We start from the raw sequence: 18,856 nt of genomic DNA on the forward strand, positions 1-18,856 counted from the left end.
AGACACCACAGAATATGCAGTGTCCTTTATTTGAAAAATACAGGCAACAACAGGCCTTCTGCAATACTGTATGCAGCCAAATAACAAACTCCAGAGGCTGACTCACACGAGATTTCTAGACACTATAACATGCAACAATACATTACATTTATAGGCATTAGTCGATCTGTATGAGTCATGCTGGTTTACCAAGTACTGAGAGAAATACTTGTAATTTGAATAAAGAATGAAAAAAGACAACCCACTTCAAACACCTAACAGAACCCTGTCTTCCCTTGGAAATCTGCACCACCTTCACAAGGAGGGACTACAGTTTAATTTCAGAGATGACTTTCACATTTATCTACGACCTACCTGTCTCCGCAGAATTGTATTGGAAGTGTTCTCTTCAAACTTTGCCAGCAGCTGAGTTGCCATGGATTTCACTTTGTTCTGGTTCATTCCTTCTCTGCCATCACTCTGTTCTTTCCCATTGTCTGTCCCCTGGCTTGGAAAGCCTGCAGTCTGCAAGGAAACAACAAAATGTGTTTTTCTTAGGTTTCCTACAGCACTCATAAAGGGAGAGGCGAGAGATATAACATCCTTATCAGCAAAGGGCGAAAGGAAATACAGTCTGCAGTATACTAAAATGACATGTTTAGCATGCAAAAGTCACCAAAAAATATTTTCTGAGTCCCAGAATACAGTAAAAAGGAACATTAATCAGCCCAGCTATGCGTAAAGCAGTCACAAAGGTGACTCAGAGAAGGGCGAGAAACCAAGCTGCAATGCAAACTCTTCAAATAAAAAATTGTCTAAATAGATGAGTTAGGAAAAGGAAAAATCCACAATACCTTAAAACATTCTTGCGTCAGAACAAAAACTACTGCAATTTAATTAGTGCTCTACTCCCTACCAAATGATTTAAATTAATTTAGCTCTTTAGTGCATGCCACAGTAAACTCGAAGTTTTAGGGGAGAGGTTTTTTTCCTGCCAGGTTTTTTTTTTTTCCTGCCAGGGGTGGGCACCACTGAACACCAACCTGCTCAAAGACACCGAAGAGTCCTTTCCGACGCCTTTTGTTTGTTTCATTTTCTTCTGTTTTCCCTTCAGCCTGAAAGGGCAAAGCCAAAATGAGTTCCACAGGTTACTGCAGCAGTTCCCAGGTTCACCCCAGCAGTTGCTCCCAGGATAACCAGTTCCATCTCCAGGTCTGTGCCCAGCCAGCACACCCAGGGGAGCAGTGCCAGCATCGGGGGTCTCGCTGCCCATCACACCCCCAGCTCATCAGGATTGCTCCTCCTGCAGCAGAAGCTGTCCCACAGGCCCTGACTGGAGCTTCCACTGGACTTCAGGGCATGAGAACACTGTGCTGAACACAGGCCCTACAACTTGGGTCTTTATCTTTCCCTCTTTCGCTACTGAGGAGTTTATAATTCATAAAGCACTAACAGGTCTTTGAAGAAAAAGGTTTTATAGCATGAGTAATTCTGTGAATTTTCAGCTAGACTGCACTGTTTTCCAGAGAAGCAGCAAAATCCAGAAACCCCTCACTCTTTCACTACAGCCCCCAGATCTCTCTTAACCCATCTGTCTGCATGCAGATCATGAATTCAGAGCACAGTCATACTTCCCTTTTAGAGCAATTACTGGCTGCCTTAAAGGTCTGTCTCCCTCATAAGGTTCACCTCCCCGACTCTGGTTGAACATTACAATACTTAAGCAACCAAATTGCTTCTTTTGTGCTCCAGCCACACACATATTTCCTTATTTTACTCAACTAGAGATTACACAAATCAGTAATACTTCATACTCAGTCTGCACAAACTTGAAAAGTAGTCAGTGCTTGGAAATTTTTATCACTTCTTACAACATTCAGTCGTTAAGATTTGATCATTTATTAATAATAAACTATATTCAACTTATTTGCATTTTCCCATGCTGCAACTTAGTGCCTGCTCAGACAACTCAAAAAACCCTAAAAAGGAATAAAGAGAGAAAGATCAAATAATGCAGGTTTCCTTTTTACATATAGACTGTTTGTACTAAATCATTATGCAGTAAATATTAGTAATCCCAAACAACTTGTGGGCAAACACCAAAGGAATCAGATGACAATATATGAATCAGAGGACAATATTTCAGTTGCTTTGTCTGCTTTGACCCACTGTTTTATTTCAAGCAGCAGCTCGGTGTCTCCCAGTTTTGCAGTACCTACAGTCATCAGTCCACCCAGAAACAATGAACACAGAACAGCACAATGTATTCTGCATAATAGCCCTGGCCACATAAAAGCAGATTTTGCTTGAGTAAACGCAGCAAGCAAGATGCTCCCTTTCAGAAATCTGACATAAAGGACTCTCATTAACATGCTGACAAAGAAGTGAAAGACAAAGCAATTTAATTGCCAAGCAAGACTCCAAAAGGGCTGCGCCCTGCATTGTGTAAACACCTCCATTCATTTATTAGTCTGGAGCACAGGAAATCTCAGTTCCTCTCCAACCGGGCTGACACTCAGAGAATGGAAAACATGATCCAGCTCAGCACAGGCTGCCAGAACAGCCACAGCCACCCCAGCTCCAGGCTCTGCTTCCTGGTCCCTCACAGCCTGGGCCCAGACAAGGATCCATCCTGCAGCCCAATCCAAGGACAAACTGCACACCATGGAAAGTTCAGCAGCAGCACTCTGCTCCCCTAAAGCCTGCCTAGAACATGTGATGTGTACACACTTGGGTAATGCTCAGCACCACTTTTTGCAGGGGAAAGAACCCTAAAACTGAACCTCAAACTCAAAGCAGCTGCTTTCCAAGGAGCTTCATCTCCTAGCCTGTTTCAGCTGGTTATGGCACCCCCAAGTCTGTCCTACCCTCAGCATCCTAACCCACCTTGCTTGGTTTTACAGCCCATCCACGACAGAGCTGAAAACCTCACACAAAATGCCTTGTTTCCCAAGCTGATTTGGGAAATAATACTTCCACTTCTTGTTCCCTACAAGCCCCTGCAGTGTGAAACCACAGGGGCCCTTCAAGCAAATCACCTCGTGCTTTCATGTACTGCCAAGAACTCCAGCTCCTGCTATGACAGAAGGCTTATTTCATGACAGTAGGTTAATCAGAGGCTCTAGGACTCTGTAATGGAAAGCTCTCCCCACTGCTAAAAGTATATTTACTTCTGCAAACAACTCCTTGAAAAACAACATTGTGGTCACGATAGAGGTTTTTCTTCTAAAGAAGTCACCCACGAGAAAGAGCTAAGTTTACTCTGCCTGTTTGGTTTCTCACTGCTTGGCTGTCTGGGAAACACATCACTTAGTTCTGTGTATAGGTGGGTGGCACAAAAAAGTTATTTCCTAACAAGGATATTCAAAGTTGCTGGACAACTGATTGTCCACATGTTTTGAGAAAGTATTTGCAGATGGAAAATATTCCAGACAAAAGTCAGTGCAAGAAGTATCTGGAAATTCTGGAGTAATTCTTCAGGTGAAAAAAATAGAAGTCACATTTGTACAAGACAAGAGAGCAACAAATATAAAAAGCAGTGTATTAAAATACTGAGAAATGCAGTAGATGTGTGGATGTGTTCACTCAGGCCCAGCAAAGCTTCAAGGCTCTGTAATCCTCAATCACAGCATGTATGAGCATGGATATTTTTATAACACAGGGACATAACAGGGCCTGTCAGCAAGTTTTCATTAATAAGTGACCAAGAGGGAAAAGTACATGGGCATGACTAAGACATTGTTATCCCTGAGCTGCTGGTCACCCTGCCCACTGTTTGTCACCATTGCAGGCTTCTTTTTTAAGAGTTGGAAAGCTTCCCTTCAGAACCCTGACAGCACCCACAAACTGTGCAAATCACAGCTTTTTTCAGAAAGCAGCACTCCCTCCCAATCAATAAACAGTCTAGCACAGCACTGATTATTTGAGCTGGTATATAATAGAATGGCTGTATATTTAACTCCAGGAATACAGAGCTACAGGACTCCTTTTCTAACAGGTAGAAATAGCTCAGAAAATTATAGCAGTGTACACATAAACCCCTTATTTCTGAGCCTGAAAGTTTATTTTCACCTTTTCAGGAAAAAGAAAGATTCATAGGGCAAGTCTTGCTCCACAACTCACCTTTGGTACTCGTTTTCTTGGTAAAGTTAAATTGATATAATTATTAAAGATGAAATTCGATGATTTTGCTGAACCAAGATCATTATTTTCTCCATTTTGCTTTTCAGCAGCATCTGTTGAAAAAACAACTGCTTAGGGTATTTACTTACATTTGTTTTTAAATTATTCTGACTATGCCAAAGCTTTCCAGTGGAGTGCTGGTAGCAGTTATATATAAGAAACACAGGCAAATAAAAGTAAATACATATGATGTAGTACACTGTATGTACATAATTCAATAATACATACATAATAATACATAATACAAAAGCACATACATACAATGCTTTTTAAAACAAGAAAAACACAAGCATGGATGTGCTGTGTGCAGTCATCCCTACCAGGGAATCACACCAGAACTTGATATATGACCTTCATGATGTCAAGCAGCAGTTATCCACCTGCTCTTCCTCCCTGAAACCACCAAGGACCCACAAAACCTCGGTCTTCCATCAAGTATTCCTGTTTGCCACGTTAAGCCCGAGGTAACCCTCGCAGGCCAGGATGGCTCAGCTAGGAGAAGACTCTTGGCTGCAGAGCAGTGCTCGTAGGCAGCCAGGATGAGGAACTGCCCTTCCCCACTGCCAGAGCAAAGTGCACTCACCTACTGCTCGCAGAGGGGTGCCCCGGAACAGCTCGTAGAACTTGGACAGGTACAGCACCATGCTCAGCTTGTCGGGCTCCCCAGCCGAGCCCAGCTCCCTGCCCGTGGTCACCGGCGGGATCCCGAACTCCTGCTCGGCCACGTCGAACGCCAGCTGGTTGTTCCTCACCACGTCCTCCTCCTTCAGTGCCTCAAAGTCACTGCGGGGACAGCAGCACAGGGGTGCCACTGCATCCCTGCTGTGTGCCAGGGAACACCGCTGCACCCCTGCCCCCTTTGGGAACACCGCTGCACCCCTGCTCCCTCTGGGAACACCGCTGCATCCCTGCCCCCTTTGGGAACACCACTGCATCCCTGCTCCCCCTGGGAACACCACGGCATCCCTGCTCCCTCTGGGAACACCGCTGCACCCCTGCTCCCTCTGGGAACACCACTGCATCCCTGCCCCCTTTGGGAACACCACTGCATCCCTGCTCCCCCTGGGAACACCGCTGCACCCCTGCCCCCTTTGGGAACACCGCTGCATCCCTGCTCTGTGCCAGGGAACACCGCTGCATCCCTGCTCTGTGCCAGGGAACACCGCTGCATCCCTGCTCTGTGCCAGGGAACACCGCTGCATCCCTGCTCTGTGCCAGGGAACACCGCTGCATCCCTGCTGTGTGCCAGGGAACACCGCTGCACCCCTGCTCCCTCTGGGAACACCACTGCATCCCTGCTGTGTGCCAGGAAACACCGCTGCACCCCTGCTCCCCCTGGGAACACCACTGCATCCCTGCTGTGTGCCAGGGAACCCCACTGCATCCCTGCTCCCTCTGGGAACACCGCTGCATCCCTGCTGTGTGCCAGGGAACCCCACTGCATCCCTGCTCCCTCTGGGAACACCGCTGCATCCCTGCTCCCCCTGGGAACACCACTGCATCCCTGCTCCCTCTGGGAACACCACTGCATCCCTGCTCCCCCTGGGAACACCACTGCATCCCTGCTGTGTGCCAGGGAACACCGCTGCACCCCTGCTCCCCCTGGGAACACCACTGCATCCCTGCTGTGTGCCAGGGAACCCCACTGCATCCCTGCTCCCCCTGGGAACACCACTGCACCCCTGCTCCCTCTGGGAACACCACTGCATCCCTGCTGTGTGCCAGGGAACACCGCTGCACCCCTGCTCCCCCTGGGAACATGCAGTGTGCCACAGAACACCACTGTATCCTTGCTCCCTCTGGGAACACGCAGTGTGCTGTGCCCATGGAGAGCAGCACCAGGAATGAGGGCAAGGGTGTCTCACTGGGCCAGAACTCAGGGTTCACATAGTGCCAAAGCTAAGAGCCTCACATTAATCCCCTTACTGCAGAAATATTTGTTTTTTGCCAGAAATGAAATTTAAAAGCTTTTTCACTGAACTGGACCTTGATGTAGTCCCACAAAAAATGATTCTCTTATTTATGAAGAGATGCAATTCTTCCTCAAAAGTGCTAAGAAACCTTTTCCTTCTCCAAACACAGGTGAACTACTACAGACTTCATCCATTAGCAACAGATGACTTAGGTTCAATTAGTTCTATACATCATCAAATGTAGGAATGGAGGAATAAATTTAGGACAGCATTCTATGGAAGCAGCACATGTCTGTGAGTGCACACACATGCACAAGCACTACCTTTCCTTTTTTAAAGTGTTACACACACAGGCTGAGCAGGGTCCTCCTGTCCAGGTCCTAACTGAATTTAGCAGTGCACTAAAAAAGTACATCACACATCTGGAACTCTGTTATCCACTCTCTAATCCATTTTCTATGGGACCTATTCTAAGACTCTGATCTTTTGAACAGTTTCCAAAATTCAGGATTAAAATAAACATGCAAATAAATTACAAAGCTCCAGGCAGGGTAGTTTCTTTCTCCTTACAGTGGAATGTGAGTTTTTGAATTCCCAAAGCATTTCTCCTCTTCCCTCTCCCACACACTGCCCATTTCTGAAGCTGGGGCCTGTCACTGGCAGCCACCTCTCCTGCCTGCCTGGCTTTCATCCAGCCAAGTCCTCCTGCAGGCTCACTGCATACAAAAAGCCAACAAGATCCAAACACAATGTTAATTGAACAGCAGGAGGTCTGTTAGCTCAGGAAGATAAATTTATCCACTTTATAGAGAGCAGTGTAGAGAACATGTTTTCCACAGGCAGCAAAGATTACTTTGCTTTCTGTACCCTCTCCCCCAAAAACATCCCTAATTCTAATTGTTTTGAACCAACCCAAGCAAAAAAAAAGAAAAAAAACCCTATTCTTAAAGTCTCAGCTCTTCCTCTGGCAAGACTGTACAAACAAGCTTCCTAGGTACTACTCTTATTTATTCCAATCTATCACACCTCATAAAAAAGCTCAATCATTACTTTCATTTATCCTTATTATAATAAAGGGAGGTTTAATTCATGTGTGACTCCTAACGCTCTGTAATTAAGACAAGAGAATGCATCCACTGCATTTTGGGAACTGGTGAGAAGAGACAGTCACCCCACTGACTGCAGCCAGCAGTTCCAGCAATTGCCATTTCCTGACACCTGTTACACACCTGTATCTAACTATGGGACGTGACAGAATATTCAGATGCATGAAGTTGGGTCATGCAGCACTAGGACACCACAATACTGTGCCAAAAGGGGAATGCTGTCTCACTTTCAACCCCCAGGGCAGTTCATTTTCAAAGCCCAGCCCTTGCTGTGCCCACATGAAAGGGCTCTGTGCTCTCCTGGACAGAGCTGTGCAAAACCTCAACCTCCCTGGTCCAACATCTCCCTGTTTGACTGTCACAGCAGCCAGTACAGCACACAGAGCTCACTCCAGGCTCACACAGCACTTCTGTAACTCACATCTCCCTGTCTGTCTGTCACAGCAGCCAGTACAGCACACAGAGGATGGTTCACTCCAGGCTCACACAGCACATTTGTAACTCAGGACTGTGATCCATGGCTGTTCTTTCAAATGGACACCAAAACCTTTCTCCAGGGATCCGGGAATGCAGCTGTACACCGTTCCCCAGAACTGCAAATTTCATTTTAGACAGACACCCGACTCCCACAAACATGATAAATCATAGGGTTCAAAGCCTTCCTAGCTCTTTGAAAGCACACCTATTGCAATTTAAACGACATCCTAGGGCATACAGAAGAAACAAAGCAAACCAAATCCCACCCTGACCACCCCCAAATGTGGACAGGGTGCACTTTCCTTGCAGAAAGCAGCCACAGAAGGGACTGCCGAGTGTCAGGGCTGTCCTGGCTGGTCTTGCACTACCCTTTGGCAAATGCCCCAGCCAGGGAGCTCCACAGGTGTCACTTACATGAGGTCAGGCCTGAAGCGATGGATGATGGCACACAGGGCAAGGCCACTTTTCCAGGAGGTGGTCAGGTCAGTGACATTCACGTTCCTGTACCCCTCTGTCTGCTTCTGGCACCACGTCAAAAGCTTGTTAGGCCGAATATCTGACTCTGCACAAACAGGAAAGCAAACATTTCAGTCAGCTTTGCATGCTCAGAAGGCCAGAAACGAGAAGGCACAGCAACAGCATATACCACTTACCTTGTCTTCTGAGGTTCACTGATCTTCTGATGGAGCTCACCCTTTCAAGAGGACACTGCTGCAGCTCATTGGTAACATATAACTGCCTCACCTACAAGGAAAAGCATTACCAACATAATGCCAAACAAAAATCCAGCTTTGTTTCCAGGTTAACTTTATCAGCAGCTGGTTCTAAATTAAGGAGTCTCCTGAAGATTTTGTTTACGCAGTCCTTGCAGCTCTATTTACCCTTGACAAAAAAAGAACTGATTTCACAAGCAAGCCTTTTCAGTACTGACCTGGTGAGGTCGAACGCAGCTCGAGTTCAAGTTCGGGTATCTTGTTCCTGGGTCGATGGTGTACTGCTCAAAGTTTTTATTAATATTTTCAGGGGTCGTCTGAGGCAAGAGTCGATAAATGCTCTCTCTTGCAAAGGAAAAAGATGCAAGAGTTATGTATTAAAATAAATATTTATTACACAAAGAGAGTGGGGGTTTTTTTGCAGCTGCCTGAACCTTATTTTGGTTCTGCCAGGACAAGTGTTACAGACGAAGTGCGTAATGCATCCATCCCATTTCTTATCCTCACTCAACAGAAGGATGCCAGATAGAAAAAGGACAACAAGATGGACAGTTAGAGCTTATGCCCATATTTTCCTGAGGCAGGAAGTGAGCAAGAAAAATAAGGCAAAAATAAAAAAGGAGGTTACATCATCCAGTCATCTGGTTTTGCTTTAACATCTCAAGGACTAAGTTCTTTACCACATAACGGCACTAAATCCTATCATCCTGCAGTTCCTATAACCACCACAGCTTTTTTTACTATGCTGTTCAATTTTCCATTTGGGACTAGGCTGTTTGAGTCATCCCACAGGCTTCCACCTTAAAGCTTCCCAAAGTGCTGGGGTTAGTAAAGCTCCTGCTCACATTCCCAAAGCCATGACTCTTCCCATTCCTTATCTGCCCCAAAACAGCCTGGGCAGCTGCAGCAGAGCAGGGTGGCTGCCAGCAGGACCTAAGTCAGCAACTTCAACCATCAGACCATGGTGACACCAGGACTGCTTCTGTACTTAACAGATTTTCTTGCTCCGGTCAAAAAAAACCTTCTGGTGCAGCATTGTAACAATTCTCCTTTGCCACATGTTTATCAGCCTAAAGAGAGCACCACTAAGCCAAACTGCAGAGTTAAAATCACAGAGACCAACTCTGAAAGCTGTTAGTGTTGAAGAATTCTTTATTTATACTACTTTCAGGATTTTTTTTTTTGATGATAAAAACCCAAGCGTTGAGATGGCTGGAGGTTTGGGTTTTTTGGTACAAGGTCTTTTTGGTTCATTTATTTAAAAATCACACTTAAGTGACATAAATCAGTGATTTAAACCCTAATAACATTACTCCTGAGAGCACTCTGAAGCCCACTGCCTTCCAGCACTGCTGTGGCTCTTCAGAGCACTGGAAATGCTGGGAACGGTGTAATGGAGTGGTGTTTTGCACCACTTAATTAGTGGTTTGTCTGAAGTTTCTTCTGTCTTCACTCAGAGCCAGGATTAAAAAATACATGAAGGAAACAGATTTTCTCATGTTTGGGCTTGGTTGTTTATTAAATCTTATCTAAAGTACAGAGAGTTCAGCAGCACCTCTAGCCACCAGCTAGAGAAGTGAGCAAAATGGAGAGAGATCCAGCTGCTACAAGGTCTCTTAAAGCTAAATAGTCCAATAAAGAAATATATTATTTATACTTTTAACCCAATAACCAACATCCCGTGACCCTCAGTGCAGCACTAACTGACCAACCGAAAACTACTACCTGAAACCACGAAGAAGAAGGAGGATGAACACCAAAAGAGACACCACCCAAAATCCTCCATCTTGTCCCATACCTATTACTGCATTATAGAAACCTCAAATTCCAAACCCTTCACCACACACTTCTATTTAACTACACACCCGTGATTTTAACTCCATCACTCAAATTCGGAAGCCTTCTCCAAGGCCTCAGGTCAAAAGCAGTGTTCTCCAGGGGGTCAGTGCCAGAAAGCACAGAAAGCTCAAAAAATCCCAGGTTTCTGGGATGCAGCACTCACCGTTCAGCCAGGATCTCCAGCGGGGGCTTGCCCTGTGCCCAGCTCCGCACCATCCACGCTGTGTCAAAGGCAGCCAGGAACCCTCTGGCACAGCCAGTGCCCATCGGCCAGAAGGGCTGCAAGAAGAATTCACACCTTAACTCCTTGCACTTCTCCAGTTCTCACTACAAAAGCAACTTCCAGTGTGAATTCGGAGTCTAGGGTTTCATACTGTCTTGGAAAAATAGCTCAGAGAGAGTCAAAACGCAAGACAGGCAACACTTGGAGGTTTTAAATGTGCCTCTCCTTTAAGTCTCATGTAGGGAAAAAAGATTACTTTTTGTCACTTTTTCCTTCTTTTCAACTTCTATATTTAAAAACAAATTTCTTAGCCTCAAAAGGTAAAGGCTGAGGAAAAAAAAACAAAAAAAAAAGAAGACAACTCCAGAATTGTTCAAGGAAAAAAAAAAAAGGGGGGGGGGGGGGGGGAAGATGCCCTTCTCACCTACTAAATTTGCTTTGGACTGTTAATTTCAAATGCTTCAGGCTGTCAGCATGAGAAAAAAAAAAAAGTTGCAGCATGCACTTTTCACTTCAGAAAGAAAAACAAGCGAAGGTACTAAGGTAAGGAGACTGCAATAATAATTTGGATCAAGTTTTTGTCTATGATGGAATTCAGTAAAATTATGCACCCAAGCTGAGGACATGGAGCTCACAGTTTTCAGACAGAAACACAACTTGCATAAAGTGAAATGGGATCTCAGCCAGAGGCTGCCAGCCAAGCTTTAGCTATGACAAACCTGGGCATAAAAAATGAGAAAAGAAAAAAGGGGAAGTCTATTCCAAAGAGAGTACCACTGTTTCAGGACATGTAAAAGAGGACATTTTACACTGGAAGGTAGATTGAATGGTTGGATTATGGAAATAAAATTAAAAACCTGAAAATACTACATGGAAGGCATTGTAAGATGTACCTCAAGCAAGCTGTCTCCAACAAGGGCCACCAGGAGCTGATGCCTGTGCCTCTCTCTCACCAGTGCAGCATTCTCAGATGCATACATGGAGGTAAAATCAAACATTGCTACATCTGGTTGCCCGTAGTGATTAATTGCAAAATCCAAGGAAGGCAGCTGGTAGTTGGTTGCAAAGTCAGCAGCTTCTCTGGCATAGGACAGCAGATTGTTCTGGTTCACATTTTCCCCACAGAGCAGCAGCTCGGTGTCAATGGAGTCCTGCAAGGAGAGGAGGATGTGGGATGAGAGACTCCAATGTCCAGTATCCTCTCTGAACTGGAACACTGCAGCCTCCCAGCAGGACTGGGAGCCACACGTCTCACGAGAAACAAGTGACCCTTGTCACCTCCTCCGGAACGCCAGTGCACCAACACAGGCACTGCCCCAAGGAAACTCTCCTTGCCCACACTGAACGAGCAGCTTTGTTTGCAATGGAAGGCTACAGCTCCTCCCAGCCCCCTGCTTATGTGATGTTTTCAGAACATTACCTCCCTCACATCAAAAGATGTTACCCACATCACTGCAAGGCTTTTCTGCACACGTGCTCCCCTATCTGAATCCACAGGAGAGCAGAAACACTGCTGCTGTGACATGTGGGGCTCAGCCTCCAGGTCTGACTGACATCTCAGGAACAACTCCACATTCAAACCCGGACTGTAGCAGCTTTTCTGCTTGTTTTTGGGCTGGGGTGTTTTTTTGGCCAGAGTGGTGAAGGACTCTGCCTTTACAGGTCGTCCTACTTAAAGGCAGTGATTAATAATAAGGCAAGTTCTATTTCCAGCATAATCGTGGATGAGACCCCTAATCACAGATGATACCACAGAACCCCTATTAGCCCAGTTGCTCCAGACAGACTGGGGTGGCTTTTTTTTCCACTCAGAGCCGAGTAGGTCAAGAAAACAGCTCTTATGAGCCACAGCTGCTGCTCCTCTGCTCTGAACTCCCCACAGATCCCCTGGGACTGCCCCTACCTATAAACACCAGCCCCACAGCCCTCAAAGGATTGCACCCTTCTTCTCTCCCACCCTGGTTGCTCATGGGCACAGCTCTGCCCTAGGAGCCCCTGGGCCCAAAAGGGCAGAGAGTCATGGCACTGAGCTAAATGGTCTCATTAGAGAGCCAAGAGCCCTTCTGACAGCTCCCCACAAGTACTTCCTTCAGGAAATTACATTTGGCTGTTTTGGCACGGTCTTGCTTTGCAAGAAAAATTGACCTCTCTTGGGTTTCCAGGAAGGGAAACTTAAGTGGTGCCATAACACTTTTTAGAAACAAAGGAAAATAAACCCTATTTTTTACAGAAGAAGAAAAATGAAAAAAGAAAAAAGAAAAATAAAAAATACCTCAAAATCCCAAGTATACTTCTGAAATGTCAGGCCATCATGTTTATAGCCTTCTTTATGTTTTTCCCACTTTAGAGAATTTGCAATTTAGCCTGGGATAGGTTTTTACACTTCCTTATTTGCCTGAAAAAAACTGGACGTAGCTGTGCTAAGTTCACCTTTAAATAATTGAGGTTTTTATTTTCTGCTATGATGATCCCACTCCGTATTTCCAAGGTGAGTCAAGATCCCATTTCAGGCAGACCAAAAATGAATAATTTAGGAAGTACTGCTTTCAGTTCGCTACAGAAAATTCGAGCTGACTGAAGGGAAAAGCAAATTCTAAAAATGTCAGAGTAAGATCCAAGTGACCTGAGCTTGAATGAAGTGATTAAGTCTATAAACACCTTCTCCAACATGCAACAGCGCTTATGCAGGTGTTCACACTTACTCTGAGCCAAATAAATAAAATAGGGTTTAACCAGCATTTTTACATACATTAATAATCACTCCTTTGTCCAGAAGACTCTGCTTTTTTGCTGTCATCACAAAATAATGCGTGCTGTCCTTATAGTAAACAATATTCTCCAGGTCAATCCCTGAAAAGAGACACATTTGTCAGCGAGCGCCGTGCCCTGCCTGTGTCATTTCTAACAATGTGGGACTGAACCCAGCAGGTGCCTTCCCTTCCTGGGATGCACCCGCTCTCCCAGCTGGGATGAAGGATTAGTGGGCAAAATGCTAGGAAACAAAACTGGAGAGAAGACTGGTCTGGCCCAACAGGAGTTTTCCTCAGCACAGTTTGAAGTTATTCAGCATTCTGTCAGGGAACAGCATTAACAGCTCCTGAGGTAGGACAGGGCTCTACCAAGGAACAAAGTAGTTTTTGGGTTCCTAGGCCTCTGGAACTGGGTCTAACCAGGCACTTTGGTTTCAATTACAATCATGTTTTTTTTATAAAAATCAGCAGTAAATCAATAGAATTGATTGTACCGACAGTGAATGCAACTATTCTGAAACCCCTTTCCATTAAGATGTGTTTCACAGTTTGTATTTTAATATTTATGGCAGATTCTAGTTCTTCTCAGTTTATCAGCTCCACACATCAAAAAGTAGGAATAAACTCCTCCCAGAAGGGCAGAGACTTTTTCAAAGGGTTTAAGCTGTTCAGCATGTGAACGGACAGAAACAAAACAAATCATGTCTTAAGGGAAAATCTCTGGGCCCTGAAAATGCTCTTCCAAATTTGTTCAACATAGCAGACATTTTTACAGTTGAGAAAAATTTAAAAGACTAAAACAAGCCATGATATGACAACATCCAAGCTAAAAAAAAAATCCCACTGTACCATAAATGGACGCCTTCATCTGCAAGCTTCTGACATGAACAACATTTTATCACTTGGAAATTTTTTATACACATTATTCAAAACTGATGTTACCAGTAAAAAGAGGGTGGCCTGGCACACAGTTCCCCTGCTGCCTCTTGGATTTGGTAGTGGAACAAATGAGGATGCACCCACCCGTTTCCTCTTTCAGGTCCTGGAAGAACTTCTGGTTGAAGATGAAAGCAACCCCACTAATTTCTTCTACCTTGGCTTCTGCAGTTGTATTTCTGTTTATAAAATTGGCAGTGATTGCAATGGCCAGCTTTCCACGAAATTCCTTCCTCCTGAAGCCTGGGGAGCAAAGACAGGAATTAAAACCACTGCAAACTTCAGACTGGACTTTGAGGGAGCTCAAGGCAGCTCAGTATCTTTCCAACACTTCATCAACCAACATGCCACCAGTAGATTCCACCAGGCCTCCAAAATTCCCTTGAATGTAAAGAATCTTTTCTTCCCACCTTCCCACCTGGAGCTGAGTTGCATTCAAGATGGAGTCCCACTAAAAAAAAATAGTTGGGTGGGGAACTAAGGAAGAAGTTAAGGAAAAAACTGTGACTAAACAAAAACGTGAAAAAAATTTTTGACACATCTGGAAATAGAACAGGTCCATTTCAGTGGAGGGAGACATTTTTAACATGCTAAATGGCAAGTTAGGTATTTGTTACATAGGTGGTAAACAGCTCATGAAAAAAGAGGTAGGAGATCAGCAGCCAAAAGCAGCAGAGAACAATGTGGAAAATAGAAACCTCTGTAGTAGTGCTCAGGTGCACACACTACTAGCTAATGACATGTTTCACAAATATTTGGGATTGAAAAGTATTCAGTGGCTTAACTGTTGTATTTCCAAGGTGAGACCAACTGAGAAGCTCCTTGCTTCATCTTTGCTTTCACTTTTCACTGAAAAAAGCCCCCGAGCCACAGGCTTGCAATCACACGTAGAAGCTTTTCCATCTGTATGTTCCCCTTAGCTGTACTTAAATTATGAAACAGGATAGAGGATCCTTAGAGTATCCTTAGCCCATTGCAGATGACTACAGAGAATATGTAATTTTACAACAGGAAATAAAATGGTTATGAATTTTTGTCTCTGTGCTTCTTGATATGCTCCCGTTATTTCACTGGGATAGATTTGATAGGACAACACCAGTTTCTGTACACCTCTTCATTGGTACAGCACCAATCACTCCCCTGGATCCTGGTATGATGATAAACATTAACCTCTCAGCAAACTCTGCAGCTGAGATAAGAATAATGAGGTTTTACCAGTGCCTGACTATTTAAACAGTCTTTTATGGGGGACAGCTGGACAACAATGTAGGGAAATTTCCAGTAGAGCATTATGAGGAATTAACTCTAAGCACATTGTGATTGGCAGATAAAAGAATAAGAAGATAAACTATGATGCTAATAAAAAAAGGAAAAAGTGTACTAGAGAATGGAAACTAGCATGGATATAATTAGAGTTAAAAGGGAAATACATAATCAAATAACAGTTTTGCTTCTGTGATGCAGGAGCAGCTTTTGCAGTGTTTAAGAAACAGCTCAGGTGGTCTGAATTCTCAGCTGTGACTCACCATATTTACCCCTTTTCCTTCCACACTCTTAGAGCTATTTATTAGCTTTTGCTATTGTTTCTAAAGGAACTGCCTCTGAAGTTCAGTCTCATTTACAAAGAAGCAAAGTCTCTGTTACCTTCATTAAATACCTGGCAGTCACCTTTTGATCATGAGTTCAAGCACACAGGGCAAATTCACACTACAACAGCAAAGGCTATGCAATTCCTGACATGTTATCTTGTCAGCCTCCTTCAAATTAAATCATCACATAATTACTTAACCTTGAAGCAAGCCCAACAGCAGCACGATGCATTCTGGAGGCAGTGCAGATACACAGAGCTCAGAAGCAGAAATTACATTATAAATGTCTTTTATTTGGAGCTACAACTTAACAACAAAACCAAAAGATGCCACATAAAACCACAGCTTTCACACAGACTTCTGTGGATTGAAAGGCAACCTGCTGCTTTGAATTCTTCTCTGACTGTCAGATCTTTCAAGGTATCCTAAAGACCACTAGTAAGGCTAAAAACACACATTCACCCACCTTCTAACGTGTTCCTGCGGCCATCTGCACCAATGATAACATCAAATTCATACTCTGACAAAGGGTGATCCACGGGGAGAAATTCAGCCCTCCAACCTGTCTCTGAAAACACAAAACACATTTATCAATTCTTCAGTATTACAACGGAGATGTGATTTCAGAATCTGAGGAAAGGGCACTGAGATAAAGGGTGCATGTCTCATTCTCTGGATCATTTAATGCAGTGACTTCCTCTCAGAACCACATCACAAGAAGATGCTCAAGCACTTGATTCTCACAGGAATAACCCACAGCCACCTTACCAGGGCAGTACACACACAAGGTTACAGCAAGGAAGAGCTGGCTACTGAAAGAAGAAAAATAGCATTCCATCCTCAATGCTTTTAATTGTCTTCTAAATAGAAATTAAACGGAAGCATACTCACAAAGCTAAATTGAATCTTTTCACAAAGGTGATTATGTGAAAATGTTTGTACTGTCCATATTTTAAAATTGTATATACTTTATACTTAAACCAATGTACCTGTTCTACTGTCACTATATGACCTTATGAAGAGACACTATAGTGTTTTATTTAAAGTAAAATTTTGAAATCTTGTAGTGATACTGCATCCCAAATGCTAATACTTAAAAAAATAGAAAATTAGAACTCTTGTTCTGTTGTTTAAAAATCATGCATGAGACTGCTGATAAGACTCTGTGTGCTGGTGGGAGTTATATCAAATGTGAACACAAAACAAGGCCCTGGGCATTTAATCCATTCTCAATATTTATATTATCAATCAAAATCTGTTTTTGCAAGAAGATCCTGAGAAGCCACACCAGACTCCCTACAAAGCCTCAAACGCATGCCAGAAGGCATAGTGCAAAATCCCAGCTTCTCAGCCTGGGTTGTATTTTTAGATTTATCAGAGCTCTGTCACACTGACACTTATCATGCCTCTAACTGCACAAAGCAAGGCTGGCTGAATAAAGAGGGGCAAAAAACTCTTAATTTCTTCAGGGTTCGACTGCCTTGTACAACTTCACATAGCATCCGGCACAAAAGGAAGTTGCTGTGAACAGAACTGTATTATGATAAATTATACTTTGGTTTTCTTGATCTTCAGGAGGCTCCAGGACTTTCACAAACTCCAGGTTCACGTGAATTTCCACTCCCAGGATGAGTGCAACTTTGAAGAGGATGAGTTGAAGCTGTCGAATACCTGTGGGGAGCAAGTGACAAAGATGTATTTGATAAGCAAGCAACCCCAGCTGCCCCCAGCCTGCTGGAGGACTGAAATCCATTGTGAACACAAGCGTGCAGCATTTCTATTTCCCGTGCTGTAATCAATGCAAATATAGCAACCACCACAGGACGTGTTCTCTTCCGCCTCCTTTTCCTCTCACAGCACAATCTTGTCAGCAAAACTCATTTCAGTTGAGTTTTCTTAGAATGCTTTTGTAGAGGCTTGCCTCTTAATGATATTTAAAGTATCTGCTTACCAGCATGTTTTAGAATACAAAATTTTACAGCATAGTTTCCTGTAAAACAGTCCACTGTGTTGTTTGCATCTACCTTCAACATACTGGCATAAATATCAATATTCTTCATACCTCATACACAAAACCTGTTGCTTAGCCATACCATAAGCTGCTCCATAAGACTGTAACTTGCTCTCCTGCCACTCTGCTTAAACGAGACCATTTCTTTTCCCCTCTGTGTGCACACGTGCACTTTCACATGGTTAAGGCAGATGAACTTTCTGCCAAACCAAGAACGTCTCCACCAATCTTGTGCTCCTGGTAACCTCTAAGTCCGAACATGCCCACGCCCTCAGACACTTACTGATGTGATCAATAGATCCTGCACAGAACTTCCCATAGAATTTCTTTGCTCCCAGTCCCCGAAGGTCATGGATGGTGAAGGGCCAGAGATGCAGCACGTTGTTCCTTGAGAAAGTGTCCCGCTTCTCCACGACCACAACCTTGGCTCCCAGGAAGGCAAGTTCAATGGCAGTCCGCAGGCCACAGGGGCCACCACCAATAATTAAACACTGGCAGACAAAAGCACGAGTGTGACACAGGGTTTTGTAGCACTTCCATACAGTTTCCAACTTACTTTGTTGGTATGTCTTGAAATACAACTGTACTTGCACTCCTGAGAGCACAAACAAGTAATTTATTTAAATCAACGAAAAGGAAATATTTTTTTACATGTGGTGTTCAGCCTATTTAAAAAAGAGGATAAACGGTGCTTAATGCAGACACAAAAGCATCTGATGAAGAGAAGTAAGAGAAAAAACAGCAAAAGGCCAAAAACATTTTTGAGCATCTGCTTGCACATTTCCAACCCCATTCAGTGTTTCTCAAGTGCTTGCAGTAAACAGCATTACAGTTGTGTAAAAGGGAGGGGAAAGGAAATAAGTGGTCTTAGCAGGCTTTTTTCTATTTTAAAGAGGAAATGGGTGTACATTTAATAGATTTGTTGGACAAACCGACGATAAGCCAGTAGCCTTACAGTATTAGCTCCTCTCAAGGAAGGGTGGATGCAACAGCCTGGTTCACCTATTGATATAAAGCAGGACATGCCAAGGGAACTCAGCAGACTTGTCCTGCTCTGCCAGGGCCAGGGGACTCATCCTGCCCTATTCCATTTCACCCAGGGTTAAACATCCTTACTTTCAGAACGTTCACACTTAAA

The 18,856-nt window shown here is 44.0% G+C and overlaps 1 protein-coding gene across 1 annotated transcript in view; it reads right to left on the bottom strand.

The window, feature by feature from the left end:
* Positions 1 to 18,856, bottom strand: part of MICAL2 (microtubule associated monooxygenase, calponin and LIM domain containing 2) — a 53,019-nt gene that overhangs the window by 15,237 nt on the left and 18,926 nt on the right. The window contains exons 2-15 of the mRNA XM_062495924.1: positions 18,002 to 18,209; positions 17,262 to 17,378; positions 16,174 to 16,275; positions 14,206 to 14,361; positions 13,182 to 13,282; positions 11,326 to 11,583; positions 10,373 to 10,488; positions 8,589 to 8,715; positions 8,311 to 8,401; positions 8,072 to 8,219; positions 4,745 to 4,944; positions 4,102 to 4,214; positions 1,019 to 1,094; positions 355 to 497 (exon numbers count right to left, since the gene is read on the bottom strand). Of these exons, the coding sequence (XP_062351908.1) occupies positions 355 to 497; positions 1,019 to 1,094; positions 4,102 to 4,214; positions 4,745 to 4,944; positions 8,072 to 8,219; positions 8,311 to 8,401; positions 8,589 to 8,715; positions 10,373 to 10,488; positions 11,326 to 11,583; positions 13,182 to 13,282; positions 14,206 to 14,361; positions 16,174 to 16,275; positions 17,262 to 17,378; positions 18,002 to 18,209 (1,956 nt within the window). The remainder of the gene's footprint in view (positions 1 to 354; positions 498 to 1,018; positions 1,095 to 4,101; positions 4,215 to 4,744; positions 4,945 to 8,071; positions 8,220 to 8,310; positions 8,402 to 8,588; positions 8,716 to 10,372; positions 10,489 to 11,325; positions 11,584 to 13,181; positions 13,283 to 14,205; positions 14,362 to 16,173; positions 16,276 to 17,261; positions 17,379 to 18,001; positions 18,210 to 18,856) is intronic.

The sequence above is a fragment of the Cinclus cinclus genome, chromosome 6 (genome assembly GCF_963662255.1).
Source record: "Cinclus cinclus chromosome 6, bCinCin1.1, whole genome shotgun sequence".
Classification (NCBI taxonomy): Eukaryota; Metazoa; Chordata; class Aves; order Passeriformes; family Cinclidae; genus Cinclus; species Cinclus cinclus.